The 19108-nt window shown below is 25.6% G+C and overlaps 2 protein-coding genes across 8 annotated transcripts; one reads left to right on the top strand and one right to left on the bottom strand.

Moving 5' to 3' along the window:
• The first annotated feature begins 69 nt into the window (after positions 1-69).
• LOC107071765 (uncharacterized) lies at positions 70-6314 on the top strand. Of its 7 annotated transcripts, none has more exons than XM_089176747.1 (5): positions 70-394; positions 504-629; positions 731-2165; positions 2495-2577; positions 2682-2721. In XM_089176747.1, the coding sequence occupies exons 1-3, from the start codon at positions 374-376 to the stop codon at positions 881-883; spliced, it is 300 nt and encodes a 99-aa protein (XP_089032873.1). In that variant the 5' UTR covers positions 70-373; the 3' UTR covers positions 884-2165; positions 2495-2577; positions 2682-2721. The 7 variants fall into 7 exon arrangements, with proteins under 7 accessions (XP_089032873.1, XP_089032870.1, XP_089032872.1 ...); XM_089176744.1 differs by having other exon boundaries at positions 2446-2577; XM_015331039.2 differs by lacking the exons at positions 70-394; positions 504-629 and adding exons at positions 2932-3044; positions 3663-6314 and having other exon boundaries at positions 1965-2165; positions 2446-2577; positions 2682-2835.
• SPoCk (secretory pathway calcium atpase) lies at positions 3164-19020 on the bottom strand. Its single transcript, XM_015331106.2, is given in 18 exon segments — positions 3164-6607; positions 7532-7673; positions 7917-8012; positions 8088-8235; positions 8469-8654; positions 8786-8835; positions 8837-9102; positions 9170-9340; positions 9425-9581; positions 9666-10054; positions 10161-10497; positions 10576-10834; positions 10921-11018; positions 11107-11196; positions 11294-11494; positions 15012-15239; positions 15593-15661; positions 18814-19020. Coding segments are annotated over 16 exon segments (2844 nt in total). The 5' UTR covers positions 15132-15239; positions 15593-15661; positions 18814-19020; the 3' UTR covers positions 3164-6473.
• Positions 19021-19108: the final 88 nt, after the last annotated feature.

The raw sequence follows: 19108 nt of genomic DNA, 5'->3' as shown, positions 1-19108 counted from the left end.
ACGTAGTTAGGTTTCATACAGGTCTATTTTTCTTGGTACATTGTTTATAAGAATTTCAACTTTCACTGTTGATATTACGCCAGGTTTGACTATTAGCAGAAGGGGTGGGGTCGGTTGGGACAGGGAGGGGGGGGATGAGGTTAGAGGAAAAGCTAACGATGGTTTCCCTTCTTTTAAATTATATACACAAACTGCACTTATACTTGTTTTCAAATGCATTGCATATAAAACAAAAGGATTTAGTTGTTATTCGATTACGGTATTAGAAACGTTTTGTTCCAAAATTGCGGCCATATTGTTTTTTGAAAAAGTAGTATTGTGTGTTTGTGTTATAAGGGTCTTTTTTTGTGTTTTTGTATTTTTTTTTTAAGAAATGAATTTGTTTATTCGTACGGTAAGATTTTGGTCTTTGTTTTTGATGAAAAGATTGTACGATAAATATTAGAATATTTATTTAAACATAACCTTAATTTTTTTTTTGTTGATTGTTATTATTATTTTAGATAATATTATGGACGTTATTATTGATAATTAATAATGGGAATAATAAATTGTTAGTTCATGCAACTTCTGGACTGTTGATCAATCTTTTACAAAATAACATTGCTGGATTACCTGTTATACATCAAGTATGTAAATATCAATTATTATTATTGTTATTATTGTTAAATTAGTTAATTAATTTGATTTTTTATTAATCTTTGTTTTTATATATTAATTTTTTTTTAAGAGAACTGAATGGAATTTTGATCCAGAAGTTGGAAAACAAAGAAGAATCGATTACGTGGAAACCAATGGTTTTCGTGGTGAAAAAGCTATAGCCAAATTGGGTATGGGAATTGGATATTCTGGACCATGGGGTACACCTACTAATAAAAATTGAAAGGAACTGATTAAAACGTTCAATTGTTTAAAAAAAAAAACATAAACTTAAATAAGGTCTATGAATTAAAAAAAAAGAACGGTTAATTGTTTAAACAAAAATGAAATAAGGTTATAATAATAAGTTTAAAAAAAAAAAAGGAAAAAAAATTGAACAGGGCAGCCATTTTGAACGGTTAATTGTTTTCAAAAAAAAATTAAATTAAGTTGATAAGAGTTAAAAAAAGAAAAAAGAAAAAACAATTGAAGAGGCTGATTAAAACGTTTAATTGTTAAAAAAACAAAACAGAAATAAAGTTAAATAAAGTTTATAGGTTAGAAAAAAAAACAAGAAAAAAAACTTAGTCGTTTAAAAAAAAAAAAGAAAAAAAAATGGAAAAGGGAGCCATTTTAAACGGTTAACTGTTTCAAAAAAACAAAAGAAAGTTAATTGAAATTTGTAAGTTGAAAAAAAAAAAGAAAAAAGCGGTTAAACGTTTTAAAAAAATTAAATAAAGTTGACAAGTTAAGAAAAAAAAGAAAAAAACAATTGAATGAGTCGATTAAAACGTTTAATTGTTTAAAAAAAAAAACAACAACAACAGAAACAAAGTTAAATAAAGTTTATAGGTTAGAAAAAGAAAACAAGAAAAAAAAAGGAAAAGAAAAAACAATTGAAGAGCACGAATAAAACGTTTAATTGTTAAAAAAGAAAAAGAAAAAACAGAAACAAAGTTATAGGTTAGGAAAAAAAAAAACAAGAAAAAAAATTCATTAAATAGAGAATCTATTTTTTTTTTATTTAATTAAAAAAAAAACGAGATATTTTTTATTACGTTGTTAATAATTAATCAATAATATATTTTTATGATTTGTAAAATGATTATCTTTGTGATTAAAGAGAAAAAAAAAGAAAAAAAAATGGAAGAATTATTTATTCAAATTAAAAATTCGTAATTTTATAACCTCCTCAATTTTTTCATAATACAAAAAAAAAAAGGAAAGAATTAAATATTTAAACGATCATTTGCGTTATCTGTTAACACGCGCATTTACTTCGTTACGTAAAAAAGAATTAAAAAAAAAGATTTAAATAAGAAATAAAAATATTTTTATTATAGGTTAGGGTAGGGTTAAGAGGGAGTGGGAGTGGGGGAATAATTATTCTTAACGATAAGTATAAATATATGTTCACAAGCTGAGTCAAATGAAGTTTTGCATTTTATCGACATTCAAATGATTTCTTGTTAATTAAATAATTCGAATATTATTATACATTAAAAAATAATATTATTTTATGTAATGTAAGTAAAATTGTTATATAATAAATACAATGTGTCACATTTTATTTGGAATATTTTTTTGAATATATAAAATTGTTTAAATGTTAAGCGTTTTTTTAATAAACTTTCACTTCATGAAAGGATTTAATTCATTTTTTATGTTACAAAAGATACAATAAACATATTTTGCATGTATTTTATTAATATTAAATATTCCAAATATATTCATGACATTTGTTTATAAATAATAATGATTATTATAATAAAAGAAGGAATTGATGAATAGTAAATGTTTCTACAGTTAGAATACAGTGAAAGTAAAAGAAATTACATCTTATATATATATATAGGTATATGTAGTTGGTAAAACTTTCACTATGAACAAATATGATTGTGCAAGAAAAGAAAAATGAAGTGGGGATAAATTGATGAGGTAAAGTCAGTTAGTTTTAAAACATTGAAAGAATCAAACACGTTGAATATAAACGTCCGTGATGTTACTCATTTTTGATTAATTTTTTATATCATTATTTACAGTGTTTGATATCATATATATATATATAAATATATAAATATAAATTCAAATAAAATCATTGTGTGTATAAAAAATCGTTTTAAATATCATCATTAATTAAAAACGTAAAAATTCTTTGAGTGAATATAAATCATGGCATTAAAAATATATAAAATGGTAAGTATACAGTAATATTTATAAGAAATAAAAAAAAAAAAGAAAGGGAAATTATTGTTTATATAAATTAATTATATGAAACATTTTTCTTTATAGAAAATGTATAATGTGATATTTTTAACGATCATTGTAATATTCCTTGGATTAATTGTCGAAATTAATGCAACAGTTGCTCAACCAAAAGCACCCAATTTCCAATATTTTGAAAGGTAAGATTATAATAAATATTAATATATATAAATAATAATAATAATAATCAATTATATAGTATTGAAAAATAAATTAAAATGTGACGAGTTATATTCGTAGTTTAAAATAAAAATAAAAAAAGAAAAGAAATTGTAATAAAAATACATTTAGTTAGAAAAATAAATTCAAAATGGAGTATAATAAAGTATAATAAACTTTAGACAAGTTATTATAATATTGTTTTTTTTGTGTGTTTTATAATTAATATAATTTTATTAAAATGTTTATAATAAACACGTATTATTATATATCATATATATAATACGTATTATATATATTATATCGATTAATTAATCTCGAATGAAATCTGTTTACGTGATAAAACTATTAAAAAGCGTAATTGTAAACAACAAACATCGATTATTACAAATTTATATTTTAATAACTTATCTATAAGATACTTTCACTCTAAAATTTATATTTCTAAAATATAAATAACGTTCTCTTCCTAATAAGAATGAGATTTGTTTTCTTTTTCTTTTTCTTTTTCTTCTTCAATCATTCGTTTGACTTAATGTCAGTTTTCATTTGATTCTTCATTATCCGCCATTTTTCTTTTGTTTATATTCTTTTTTTAGGCCAAAGTATCGTTATCCGTATTACGACGAGAACGGAAGAGGTAAACTCTTGTACGGCTACGGAGGTCCCGATTTGTACGAATATAAAACGTTCACTATACTCGAAGGCATACATTAAATTCTAAGAATCATTTTTTTTTCATGTGTGTATGTGTGTGTGTGTATGTTTTTTTTTAATCTTTTATTTTTATTTTTTGCTAAACAGTGCATTTTTAAATACTAATCATAATGCATTTGAACACTTCAATGGCCGCACGTTTACGTAGTCAAATGTTACACCAAATGTTGGATAATATTTATTGAAAAAAAAAATTTAAATTTCGCGCCACGCGAAGTTATTTTCGTCAAATTTTTCGAAAATCTTCGTCAGGCCACGTGTAGCAAAAAAAAAATGTGGAATGTCAGGCACATGTGTCTGACATGGTCTGAATGTGAAGTTCAGGGGTCAGTCATCAATGACTGACGTAGTACTCAACGCATTAATCAAATTTCATCAAAATTCATGTAAAATACAACATGTCCGAGCATACACATAAAACATAAAAATACTAGCAAATTAATAACAAATTTGTAATAAAATATTGGATTGTCCGGAAAGTTTGTGTCGATTTTAATGAAAGATTGAAATGTTTTACAATTTGAGTTCTTTTTATTGATATATATTTATTAAATTATATATAAGTGCCATTTTATTTCACAATTTTTCTCCATCTTTAAGGTTGACTACAAAATTTTTGTCCTTTCAGAACTTTTCAGGTTTTTTTTCTTTTTTTAGCAAAAGAACATTAATGCCATCTATCGGAAATCGGCACGAACTTTCTGGATAACCTAATAATAATTGACAGAAAAAAAAACAATAATTAATTAGTAATATAATATTTATAATTGTTAATATTCATAATTCATCACAGACAGATGTTGTGTGAGCCGCCATTAAAGTGTTAATGTGTGTACTAATGGAAAATTTATAATATTCGCATTAATACGTTGTTGTTGTTGTTGTTTTTATTTTCTTTATCTTTAGGAATTCATTTCTATGATTAAAGCATTATTTATTATTATTATTAATTATTATTATTATTATTACTATTAAGCATATAACAACAGAGAATATTTTATATGAATTATTATTGATTGACTATCATGTAAATAGAGGTATATTTGTACAAGATTTAATATTTGTAACAACGAGAGTCAAAAATTAATTGTTTTCTTTCATTTTATTGTATTTTACTCCTTTCATATTGTTTGGAGCATAAAAAAAACAATAAACAATAAACAAACAGACAAACAAACGTTTAAGAAGATTGAACGTGTAAATTACTGTAAATAATATTTGTTTTTTATTTTTGTTTTTGTTATATCTGATTAAAACATTCGTTTTATTTATAATGACGTAATAAAATGTAATAATAATAATAATAATAATCTCGTTGTTACAATAAAATGTTTAATAATTGTTCACTTATGGGAATCAAGGAACATTACCAGATCATTTATTTTCCATCTATATTGTTAAAACTATCAATTCTTAAATATAATAATAATAATAAATGTATAAATTTATAAATGTGTTTATGTGTATATTGTTTAACTTTCTTTTTCATAAAACGATATATAAATAATGTTGTTTATTATTAAATTTTAATGTTGAATATACTATATTAAACGTTTGTAAAATCAAATCTTGTTTTGTTTTTTTCTATCTTTTTTTTGTTTTTTTTTAATAAACATTTTAAATGATGATTATTTTCTAGAAGATTTAATGCGCCATTTTTATTGGAGAATATATTTTGTCTATTATTTTTTCAAATTTATTTTTGTTTTTTTTTTACGAATTAACATCGTAAAAATCGTTGTTTTAAAGAATACGCTGTTTTAAATAGTTTACCCCCACCACCGAGGAAATATTTGATTTATTAAATTTCGTGGTGGTGGGGGGCGGCTTTGAGAGGTTAGGTTTTTGTTAGAAATTTTTGGAAAGATATATATATATATATATATATATATATATATACGTGCGATTAATAATTATATTGATGATATTTTTAAAAGACAAATTTTGGGTATAATATTTGAAAAGGTGCATGTGGAATGTGCAAAGATTATTTTAAATATTTATATATATATACCACACGTACAATCATAATTATTAAAAGACAAGTAGTAATTGTGTGTGACCTAATTATTATTATTATTATTATTATTATTATTATTATTATTAATTATTTCTTTTCATTTTGTTTTTTTTTTCTTCTTTTTTATCTCTTACGTTTCTTTTCTTTAATCTTTCCTTTTCCTTTTTGTTTTTTTTTTTGTTTCTTACGGTCGCCATGATTATTCATAACACAAAAAAACAACATTCTCATGTCATTTACAGTGTAATAAAATTGTTTTACTTTTTCTTCCTTTTTTTTCTTTCTTTCTGTATAAATGGTAAAAAATGCAGTTACAAATGATAGAAAGAATAAAACAGGGGTGGGGGGATAAGGGGGGGGGGGAAGAGAGAAAAAAATATAGGAAGGTTACAAAAAATAAAAAGAAATAAAACCTGAGAGAATATTTTTCTTATTTAAAAAAAAAAAAAAAAACAAACAAAAAAAAATGGTGTCCTTGCGTAATTGCAACGTTAATAATATTTCGCAAGGATAATATCAAGAATGTAGAATAGGGTTAAAAAAACGAAAAAAAAAAAAATAGATAATGTTTACTCAGTAGAACGACTGAAATTACTTTAGTCGATATAATTCATGTTAATATAATTCACTCCACGTGATCTTTGTCCGCCATATCTTCGGCAGACTGCAACTGTCATACAAAGTCCATCTCCGATTTACTGTAGTATTGTCCACCGGTACGTCGCTTTTGTAATAGCCTCTCGAGAAATTTTTTCAATTCACTAATCACAAACACACTCGATGTCAATGCAACTAAAAATAAGATATCTGAAATTTGATCAAAAATTGTATCAGTCAGATATATTCATAACGAGCTTTGACGTCGCACTGTCTTAACACTTTAATGGCCGCTCCATACAACATGAGTGAATGGAACAACCGTTGTTATTGACTGTTTATTTATATTTATCACTTTTGATATATTTAAAATTATATCAAATTAAATTTGTTGTTAAATTGTTGTTTTTTTTTTTTTTATGTTAATTTTTTCATCAATTTAATATAAAATTTCTGTAAATTAATTATATTCATAAATATTACCTAACTCTGACGACGTTTAATTATGTAGACGTAATGCGGCCATTAAAGTGTTAAAAGGGTAATTATAAATTTAAATTTAATTAAATATTAATAAAAAATAAATAATCTTGAAATGTAACAATAATTGATCGCTTATTAATCAAGAAACAAAAGAATGATTGAGTATCGTTGATCTATAGCTATATATGAGCCGTTTATATTGAAAGTGGTCACTCCATTTTTCAAAAAAGTCAAGTTAGCAACCGTAATAGTTTAAATTTTTACATGATCTTTTTATTCTCAAGCAACTTGTTACTAATATATTAAAAATCATTCAAAATTTGCTGATTAATGAAACGATGATAAAGTTTATTTTGAAATTGGTCTATATAACTCCATTCTTACTAAGAAAATGCATATTATTCACTTAATAATTGGCACTACTTTAATAGAAACTATAAATTGAACACCCTTTAGATATACTTAAACAATATGACTCGTTACTATCCTTTTTAATTACATTGAAACGCAAACCTTTCAATATTTCAATAACGTTAGACCATTTTCCAAATAAACGGCTCAACTGATCGCTTGTTAACCAAGAAAAACAAGAAAATGGCTGATGGTGAGTATCGTTGATCTATGTTTGCATAAATTAATAACATTACGTACCGTTTGCTGTTAATGCTTCAGTTTGAAATACTCTTTGCAATGGAGGAAAATAAATGACTAACATTTGTCCTATTACTGATAATGTTACAGCTACCAAAAACATTTTGTTACTCCATAATCCAATTGTAAAAATGGACTTTTTCTGTAAAATAATTAACATTATAATATGAAACAATAAAAAAAAAAATAATAGTCTTTCATTAACAGGTTGAATGCCACGCCAATTTTACCGGGATTGTTCATGGCGCCACGATGTGGAATATATTTCTATTAATCTGTGCATACTGGTCACTGGTGACCCCCATGGCGTCACAGCTAAGTTAAGTGCCGGTCACCGGTGACCTCCCCCGTGGCATTCAACCTGTTAATAAGGACACATATTTACCTGCGACCTGCAACTTAATGCGTTGAACATATCGAAGAAAACGAAGCAAGTGAATGTCATGGTTGTGTCTCGTGCCGTATGACCATCCGACGTCATCTAAATAAATTCATGAAAAAAAAAAAACATGATATAACAAATATAAATATTGTTAACATAAGTAACGTTTCTTACCTCTCTTTTGTAAACCCACGTTGTACCAGCAATTATAATAAATGCAGATAATAATACATTTATTATAAGATGTTTCGTTATCATAGGTTCTTTGATATTTCGTGGCTTTTGTTTTAAAACATCTTTGTCGACAGGTTCAACTCCCAAACTGTAAATATAAAATAAAATTGAAAAATATATTTATAATAAATCTCAATTCTATCAAAATTAGTAATAAAATTCAAAATAACCCTTTGCACTCGAGGACCTTTTTTCGTTCAAAAGACTTAAAATCAGTCGGGCGCCGTATCAGCGCCATTCGAGTTGTCACTCATATCCTGTCAGGCAGTAATTTGATGCCGTTCGAATGCAAAGGATTAATATTCAAGAATTTGTTCAAACCTTTGAGCAGGTGGACCGTCCATAATAATATTAATCCAAAGTATTTGCATTGCATTTAATGGATTTGGTACACCCATTAATGTTGCAAGTGCAATTAAAGATAATGCTGCTATACTTGTACTCAATTGGAATCTTACGAAGTTACGAATGTTGTGGAAAATACCTTTACCTTCTTCAATAGCAGCACTAAAAGTAAAACATGAAAATAATGGTCTTGTTAATCCTTTCATAATAATAACTCATCTAATGAAACAATTATTAATTTATTTATGTTAAATGATATGTATGTACAAACGAATAATTTATTATGTTCTTACATAATTGTTCCAAAATCATCATCGACCAATATCATGTCAGCTGCTTCTTTTGCAAACGTCAGTGCCATTTTTTCCCATAGCTATACCAATGTCAGCTTTCTTCAAAGCAACACCATCATTGACACCATCACCAGTCATACCCACAATATTACCTTCCCGTTGTAATGCTTTTACTATGCACAATTTATGTTTAGGTGTTACTCGATAAAATACACTAACGTTTTCTATTAATTGTTCTAATTGCAGTTCAGACATCGAATCAATCTCGTCACCGGACATTAAACGTGAATGAAGCGTATCCAATCCAATCATACTTGCTGTAATAATAATATCATTCAACAATCATGAATTAATGAGCATAGTTTAAAAAAATAAACGACGTACCAATAGTAACAGCAGTTTCTTTAGCATCACCAGTAACCATTTTAACTTTGACACCACTGTTCATCAGGGTTGCAATTGATTCACGAACATGTGGCCTTGGTGGATCACAAATACCCACAAGACCAACGTATACTAAATCTTGTAATGAAGTACCACGTGCAAGACCGATTACTAAAAACAAACGTATGACAGTATATGAGCAATAGTAATAATCAAATCTCGATATTCTTTATCTTCATACTTATTAAACAGCACCTCTCAGCCCTTGTTGACCAATATCATAAGCCTCCGTTAAAAATTCTTGATCTTTCTTTTGATTCAAAGGATATTCTTGACCATTGGCATAATATTTTGTACATTGTGGTAATATCTTTTCCATTGCTCCTTTTACAAAATATATTTCTTGTTTATTCTACAAAAAATAAATAAGCAAAAAATGAAACAACAATTCAGAAATGATTGAAATAATATCAGGTAGAAAGAACGTTTTGCTTACTTCTTCATATTTAGGTGCACATTTAACAGCCATCATCTTTTGTTCAGAAGAAAATGGATATTCTTGTAAACGTAAATATCTGTCAGCGTAACCATACATTCCAAATTTCATTGACAAAGCTAATAAAGCACCTTCGGTTGGTTGACCGAGTAAAGTGTCGTTTTGTATTACAGCATTATTACATATACATCCTACTTCTAACATGTGTGTAATCGCAGCACGTGCCAAATCACTGTTGTCACATTTTCTTATTCGTACTTCACCTTTATCATTGTAACCAGCTCCAGTAATATCAGCAATGTATCCTTCAGATGTTACAAGAATTGTAGCTGTCATCTCATTTTTGGTTATTGTACCAGTTTTATCAGAACATATTACATTTACACATCCTGTATACAATGAAATACAATTGAAATGAATGAAACAAGTATTAAATAAAGAAATATGTAATAATATGATTGAATATTCATAAGTTGAAATGAAAAATCATCTTACCAAGGGTCTCAACAGTTGGTAATTTTTTAACAATTGCATTTCTCTTAGCCATTCGCATAACACCTAATGCTAATGTTACAGTAACAACGATAGGTAGACCTTCGGGTATAGCTGCTACTGCTAAACTGACGCTAATTGTAAACATTTCTAAAATGGCTTTTCCTTGGACCCAGCCAAGTAACATAATAATGCCAATAATACAGAACGAATAGAATGATAATTGTGTACCCAAAATATCCATACTCCTTTGCAAAGGTGTTTTTGGTGCTTCTTCAGCTTGCATCATTGTAAAGACTTCACCAAATTCACTCTTTTCTCCTGTATTTACTACCACACCCTTCAAATATATCATGTTTAATTAGATAAATGAATGAAATGTTAAGAATCATGTAATTTTTGGTTAACTTTCACTTACTTTGCCATTTCCACATCGCACTAATGTTCCCATAAATGCAATATTTTTCTTTGATGTTAATCCATTTGTCTTAAGCAAGGGTGCAGTTGATTTTTGAGCTGGTTCTGTTTCTCCAGTGAAACTACTTTCATCGATAGCCAAATCTATTGCTTCAAATATTCTAATATCTGCTGGTACTTTATCACCAATATTTAAATAAACTATATCACCAGGAACTAAATTACGAGCAAGAAATGTTTCTACTTGTCCCTCCCGTAAACTAAAATAGAAAATAAAGAGATAAATAAGATAATAAGATATAAGTATAATTATTTTGTGATTTAGATTGATATCAATATTATTTACCAGTGACAAGTAGGAGGTACTAGTTTGTTAAGTTCTTCCAAAGATTTTTCAGAACGATATTCTTGTACAAATGCAACTGTTACTACTATTATGATAGCCTAAGGAAACAAATATAATAAATATAATACAAATGAAGAATATTTGTTAACATAATTAATTATCATATTTCACATATTTGATATTTACCACTGTAATACTGACAGCATCATCAAATTGTTTCATACAAACACTGACAAATGCGGATGCAAGTAATAAAAGAATCAACGGATTTTTAAACTGCAATAAAGAAAAACATACATTAACCGATTAAAACTTACTTATACATAAAAACTTTATAAATTGTTAGCATAACCACACAAAAATGAGAACGCACTTGTTCAATATATTTCTTCCACGTAGGTTCTTCCTCTTTAACAGTGAATTCATTAAAACCAATTAATTGTCTTCTTTGATCAGCTTCTTGCCATTGTAATCCTGTTCTCACATCAACGTGTAATCTTGCTGCTACCTCCTCAGCACCAAGACTTGCCGCTTCTGCTGTCGTTAACCACATTTTGTTATCCTTATTTTTATCCTTAAACATAAAATAAATATAATTCAAATAATTCGTTTAATCAATACAGTATTTATTTATAATAAATAAATAAATATTAAATAATATTATTATTTAATTATTTATTCATGTTTGTTTAATGTAATTAATTAGTAGTATGATACTTTCTAACCTACAAATAATATGACACATAGTTTATAAACAGAGGTTATATTATTTTTGATAATCACACAACACGCGCGAATTTATTTTATAATTCAATTTAATATTTAATAATATTATGTATCACTTATTTTTAAACATTTGTCATCACTGTATAAAATAATAATACATTTTTTTTTATTTTGAATGTAAAAACATTGAACTCTGACAGCACCTTTGGAAGTATTTCGAGACTAATGCGCATGCGTCAATAGATAAACTGAATAGTAAAATAGAAACGGTGCAGTGTTTATATTATTTTCTATATATATATATATGTATATATATATACAGTTTTCTAGTATGTATATACTGTATATAATGAAAAATGAACATGATAAATGCAAACATACGTCATGACGATGACAAACCGGTAAATGAAACGTGTACCAGTTTTATACGTAATTGGATTTTCTCCGTTTAACTGTGTATGTATGTGTGTGTATGTGTATGTGTAACAATGTGGTACATTATACGTGATATGTATGTGTGAAGTTATGTATCACGTGACCTAAAAAATGACACACTTGTCGCATTCCGAACGATCAATTCCTACATTACCGACAGTGTAATATAATTTTTGAATTTTTTTTTTTTTTTATATAAATGAATAAATAATACAAATATAAATAAATAAATAAATAAATAATTTAGAAAAAAATAATCATTTCAATTGGTTTAATTTTTATGAATTCCTTTTGAATATAAATATGTTCACACATATGTGTGTTGTATAAATTGCAATTAATCACGCAGTAAGAATTCGTGGTAGATAAATTTTATGTTTATCTAATTTAAGATACTTCATCTTAATGTCAGGAATATTTGAAAAATTTCTATGAATCATTTTATAAAGTAAATACTGTATATTATAAGATTGTGTACTATAAAACTGTATATTATAAGACTGTGTACTATAAGACTGTATATTAGAAATGAATTCTCATGATGATACGAGAAAAAAAAATTGAGTTAATTTTCATTTCTTTTTTTTTGCGTATTAAATTATTATTTACAATTAGATACGATTCTTTTCGTCAATAAGATAAACTTACTACTGTACTGGTTTTATCAACTTTATTTCATCAAGCAAAATTAGGACACAATGTTGTTGGCCAATTATTCGTATTTTGCGCGTAGAAATCAATTTTATGATCTTCAAACAGTAAACACGTGTACATTTCAAACACAATTTTTCTGTAACTTTTTAAAATGTTTTTAAAATATTTAATCTTTAAAAATAATGAAAAATACAAAAAAGAAAAAAAAAGAAATTTAAATTGAATCTTTCTGTAAATATACATATTTTAAACACAGGTGTGTTGTTTTAAGTATAAAATACAGCTTTGTTAATGAAATTGAATTAAATTAAATACAATTTGACAGAAAACTCGTTTAAAAATTGAGACATTTAAAAGAACATAAATTAAAAGGTTGACAAAAAAAAAAGAAAAAAAAAGGGAAAAATAATACAGTAAGGTACAAAAACATGAGACAATTTTATTCTTGTAAAAAAAAAAAGATTGGTAATTTGATGCTTCATGGTGGAAAGGAGCTACTCGCACGGCTTTTGTCGAAAGACAATGAAAAATTTGTTTGGTCGCCAAGAAAGTGAACTTTTTCTTGGCTCCAATGGTTTACTCGAGAATATCGAAAATTTCTCCTTGAATGCTTTTAAATATCAGCCAATTATTGTCAACGATATAATCGAACGAGTTTATAAAGAAGGATAAAAATATATAAATAAAAAATAAAACACCTAAGTAATGGGGGAACAAAAAGTAAAGAATAAAAAAATATTATGAATAAAAAAAAAGAAAATATAATATAATATGGGAATAAAAAATAAAGAAAAAAAAAAACATAAAGAAAAAAATATGTAAGATAAAAGTAAACGTAAATATGTAAAATGGTGGATCATGTTTTTCTGGTTAAAACCAAAGTAAAACGACACAGAATGGATGAACTCGATCGATAAGTTCGGAGAAACTCATAAACTTAGAATTCATGGAATTTTAAATGAATATTACTTTTGTAATATTTATACGTAAACATAGTATGAAAGTATACAACACTGTGTGTAATATATTTCAATCGAAAATCAATAATAAAGACGAAGACTATGATGATAATGATGATGATTATTATTATTATTATTACTAATAGTAATATTTTTCTTTTTAAATAAAACAAGCATATAAATGTATTTTAAATATTAAAATATCAAAATTATGATCCTCATTTGTGTATAATTTATTAAAATGAATCCAAAGAATTCGTTTTTGTTTTTCAATTAATATCTCAAAAGGTTATTTTATAAAAATAACTGTATTATACAGTTTCAAACTAAACAAGCATATAAATGTATTTTAAATATGAAAATATCAAAATTATGATCCTCATTTGTGTATAATTTATTAAAATGAACCCAAAGAATTCGTTTTGGTTTTTAAATAATTATCTCAAATGTTAATTTTATAATAAACAACTGTATTATACAGTTTCAAACTAAACAAGCATATAAATGTATTTTAAATATGAAAATATCAAAACTATGATGCCCATCAGTGCATATTTTATTAAAATAAACCAAAAAAAATTAGTTTTTGTTTTTAAATTGATATCTCAAAAGTTAATTTTACAAAAATAACTGTATTATACAGTTTCAAACTAAATAAGCATATAAATGTATTTTAAATATGAAAATATCAAAATTATGTTACCATTTGTGTACATTTTATTAAAATGAACCAAAAAAGTTAGTTTTTGTTTTTAAATTAATATCTAAACAGTTAAATTTACAAAAATAAGTTATTTATACAGTTTCAAATTAAAAAAGCATATAAATGTATTTTAAATATGAAAATATTAAAATTATGATCCCCATTTGTGCACATTTTATAAAAATGAACCAACAGAATTCGCGTTTTTATTTTTAAATTAATATCTCAAAAGTTAATTTTACAAAAATAACTGTATTATACAGTTTCAAAGTAAGCAAACATATAAATATATTTTAAATATGTCGTATAAAAGTATTTATATGAATGTAGTAAAATTATATTGCTATTTGTGCTCATTTTATTAGAATCAACCAAAAGAGTTAGTTTCTGTTTTTAAATAATTATCTTAAAAATTAATTTTACAAAAAACAACTGTATTATACAGTTTCAAAATAAACAGATTGATTAAAATAAACTCATGAATTTTTGATTCATCCTAATATTATTAATGACAATACAATTTCAAAGTAAATAATTTAAACAGACTAAATTAACGAACTTTGGATTCATTTTAATATCATTAATGATAATGAACATAAATAATAAATATTTACCTCCTCGTTTAAATCCGCATTGTTTTGCTGTTGTTCTTTGGATTGTTCCTTGTCAGGTGGTATCTCCAACGTAGCGTCGTCGAAGAATTGTTCGTATTTTGTACCACTTGTATCTTTCATTTCTACGACTCACTGTAAGTTTCTTTAGTTTCTTTAGAATAAATTTTTCTTCGTTTTATTCAGTTTTGTCGTCTCCTTCTTCTTCTCCTCCTTCCTTCTTCTATCCCACTTTAGAATATTTAAAATGTATCTCGTGAGAAGAATACAAAATGAATTTCCATCTGTGTGTGTGTGTGTGTGTGTCCATGTGTATCAAGGATATTAAAAAAAAATATATTCAATGATATAAATAAAAAAAAATAAAATGATTATTTAATCAATAATTCATCGATTCTCTACTTGATCTTTATATATATATATATATATATATATATATATATAAAGAGAGAGAGAGAGAGAGATATTTTATTATATATACTTTATTTATGTTAATATAATTTAATATTCTTGAAATACTTGAATTTTTATTGAAAATAAAACACAAATAAAATAATGTGTTAAATATTTATGATCAAACGTACCTTCTTCATATGTTAATCCTTGTTTTTCTTATTTTACTTGTCTTCTTTTTGTGATTTCCTTTTTGTTTTCTGTTGAAACAAAAAAAATATTAATAATACATTTTATTATATTTTACATTACAAAATGTAATATTATTAAATAATAATATTAAATTATATTCAAATATATAAATTAAATTATATATATATATACACACATGTATAATTATATATATGTAATATTTTATATTACAATATAGATATTTTATATTAAATAATTATATGTATATTTTATTAATTAATTACATGTATAATCTTCTTAATATATATATATAAATTAGTAAGAGTAAAGTTGTTTGTCCGCAATGGACTCCTAAACTACTGAACCGATTTTAATCAAATTTTGCACACTGTATGCAGTTTCATCCAACTTGAGAGATAGGATAGTTTATATCTCAATTTAAAATCGCAATATTATTTTATTTTTTATATCTTTTTTATTTCATTGATTTAACACTAGATATACCAGACCCAGTCATTTGGACTGATTGACGCCATTTTAATTCAAAATTTCTACTTCACAAATATAACATTTGAATTGTGTAAATAATTTTAAACGTTTTGTTATTTAAAAATGTCCACAAATCCATTTATATATTAAAATTATTATTGTTAAACATTTATGTTATTTTTTAAGAGTAAATATAAAGACTGGAAGTTACAAAATGCAATTTTTTTTTTTATACACCAGTAGTCATTTTGACTAGTGTGGTAGAAATAGGTGTACTGAAAATGGCGGTATAACACAGTTGTTCTGTTTTTAAATAAATCATTTAAATTATTGTACACAACTTATTGAAAATAAATAAAAAAAATAAAAAAAAAAACAAAAATAAACCTAATAGCATATATATTTATTAAATAAATTTATTATTTAGGATAGTTTTTCTGTGTTCTTTAAACAAAAAGTATAATATGCTCGTTGATTCGCCACCTACGCAAATTTCTAGTCACGCGAAGGTCGAACATTAGGTATATACTTTTAAACATATATGTACGAAATATATCCCCACACAATTATAAAATATGCCATGAGAAAAAAAGAAATGTTCTTTGACCTTGAAAAATTCCTTTTTGTCTGTTTTCCGTTGTACAGTTATCCTTACAATATTTTCAACAAAACTCAATAAAAAGTTATTATGAAAAAGGCATGTTGTAACTTTCGATTGCTTGCGAATAAAATTTCTTCGATATATTCGATGTTGAGAAGTATCGATCAGCAAAAGGAAGAAATACACACACACAAACAAACACATTCACATACACATATACAACTATAGTTTATTAAATATTTACATTCTTCAACTATATTATATCATTGACTCTCATGATTATCCTGTTTTATTTTTTTTCTCTTTTTATTTTCTTTTTTTTTGTTTTGTTTTTTTTTCTTAGAAATGTTTTCTGTGTTTGTTCGTCCATTTTATTTTCTTTTTTATTTTATTTTTTTTTTATCTATTTACACGATCACTCGAATCATTCAAGTATTTAAATTAATTTGTTTATACCGTTACAATTATACTCGTATTCATAAAATGTCAGTGGAGGAGGACATGTTTTTTCTATCCCCCCACCACTCACCCACCCACCTAATTAATCAAATGAAATATTGAATACAAAAAAAAAAACAAAATAAAAATAATAATCAGACAAACATATTTCAAAATATATTTATATTAAATATTAAATAATAAAAAAAAGCAATTATATAAATTTAAACACAAATATATTCAATAATATATTAATTATATATTCTTTTTCATAATATATTTGAGGCCATTTTTTTTTCTTTAATAAATCGAATAAAATATTTACTAAAAAAAAAAATACGAAACACTAAAAAAAAAAAAAAATTATCAGACAAACATATTTAAAAATACATTTATATTAATAATAAATATTAAAATAGAATAACAAGTTTGGACAAATATATTCGATGATAATTTGCTTTTGTGGTTATGAACATAATCACATTCGTAATCGATTTATACGTGATATTTTAGAATTGATTATTCATATAATTTAAATATAACTACTCTACAGAGAAACAAATAATTATATATATATGTATATGTGAGTACCAGTTGGTACTAGTCAATTTGTAATTAATTGTCTTGACTTTATTGCTTTTTCCTCCCTCTTCCTTCTCCTTCTCTTCCTCTTCCTAACCCCCATCTCACATACTATCGTCAATTTCAATTAAAATGTCACGAACGATACTTAGATAAAAAAAATAATAAAAAATAAAACAATAAGAAAAAAGATAAAAGACGTAATAATCGAAAGATCGATTATTTAAAATCGATTGATTATTTAAATAACTAGGACAACGGGATATCGAATCATCAATTATTCGATACTAGATTTAAATGATACAACGAAAGGGTGGGAGATGGGGGAAGAAATGAATCAAATGAGCGTTTGTTAATGAAATCAAATTAACATGATTTTGCAAAAATACATAAATAAATATAATTAATACAATAATAATTGAAATTTTATCAAATGATACGATCGATGAAATTGAAAAATAAAATATACGATGGATCCATTTTTTTTAGGGGAGGGGGAGGAATAAAATGTACAAAGGAGCTTTCGTTGTGTTTCTACAAGAGGCCCAGAAGCTTTCGAAAGTTCATTGAAACTAGGCCGAATGGTATCGAATTAACGTAGGTTAGTAACCGAATTTTTCTTTTTGAAGTTCCATTTTTTTTTCTCTCGAAACATCTCGAAAAAAATGAATTATTATTATTATTATTATTATTATTTTTTTGTTTATAAAGAAATAAATGATACGTAGGAAAGAAATAGAAAATATGATATGACATATCACACACAACAGGTAACATAATAAAACGTAAGGGTATATTATACGTGTGTGTGCTAGTTGGACGGGGAAAATCAATAACTCGGTTCGGGTCGATGCACTCGCGAGACTCGATCGTCCTCTCAATTTTTGTTCTTCTTTTTTTTTCTTAAAACAAATTCTATTCAACTACTTGCCGTGGCAGCATCACAAATCGTAGTTTCGAGAATTAATTGGTGAAAGGAATAACGATGATAAATGAGATGACAGTCAGTGCATAAATGTGTCAAGTATAATGTTTAAGGAAACAAAAAATGAATGAGAACGTTAAGAGTGTATAAAGAAAATAAAATGATCGATCAAATGCATATCTTACTTGTTTTCTTCTTTTTTTCTGTGTGTCTTCTTTTTGATAATTAATATTCGAGATAATTTTACAAAACACTACTTCAATTGATATATGTTGTCATATTTCTGTTATTTCTTAAACTCCAAAAGAAACGAATTTATAACGCGTACTCGTTGACAGGAGATTCAATCGCACGAACGTCCGTACTGTACGACGGATTAACACGAACTGAATCGTTAGGATCATTCGGAGCAATTGTAGCGCCACCCGCGGCGAACTAGTGTAAAGTAATCGAAAATCCCTAGAACGTGGCCAATAATCG

Source organism: Polistes dominula, unplaced genomic scaffold, assembly GCF_049000335.1.
Source record: "Polistes dominula isolate Pdom_NZ unplaced genomic scaffold, Pdom_raw_medaka contig_80, whole genome shotgun sequence".
Lineage (NCBI taxonomy): Eukaryota > Metazoa > Arthropoda > Insecta > Hymenoptera > Vespidae > Polistes > Polistes dominula.
This window is presented reverse-complemented; position numbering and strand designations above follow the sequence as displayed.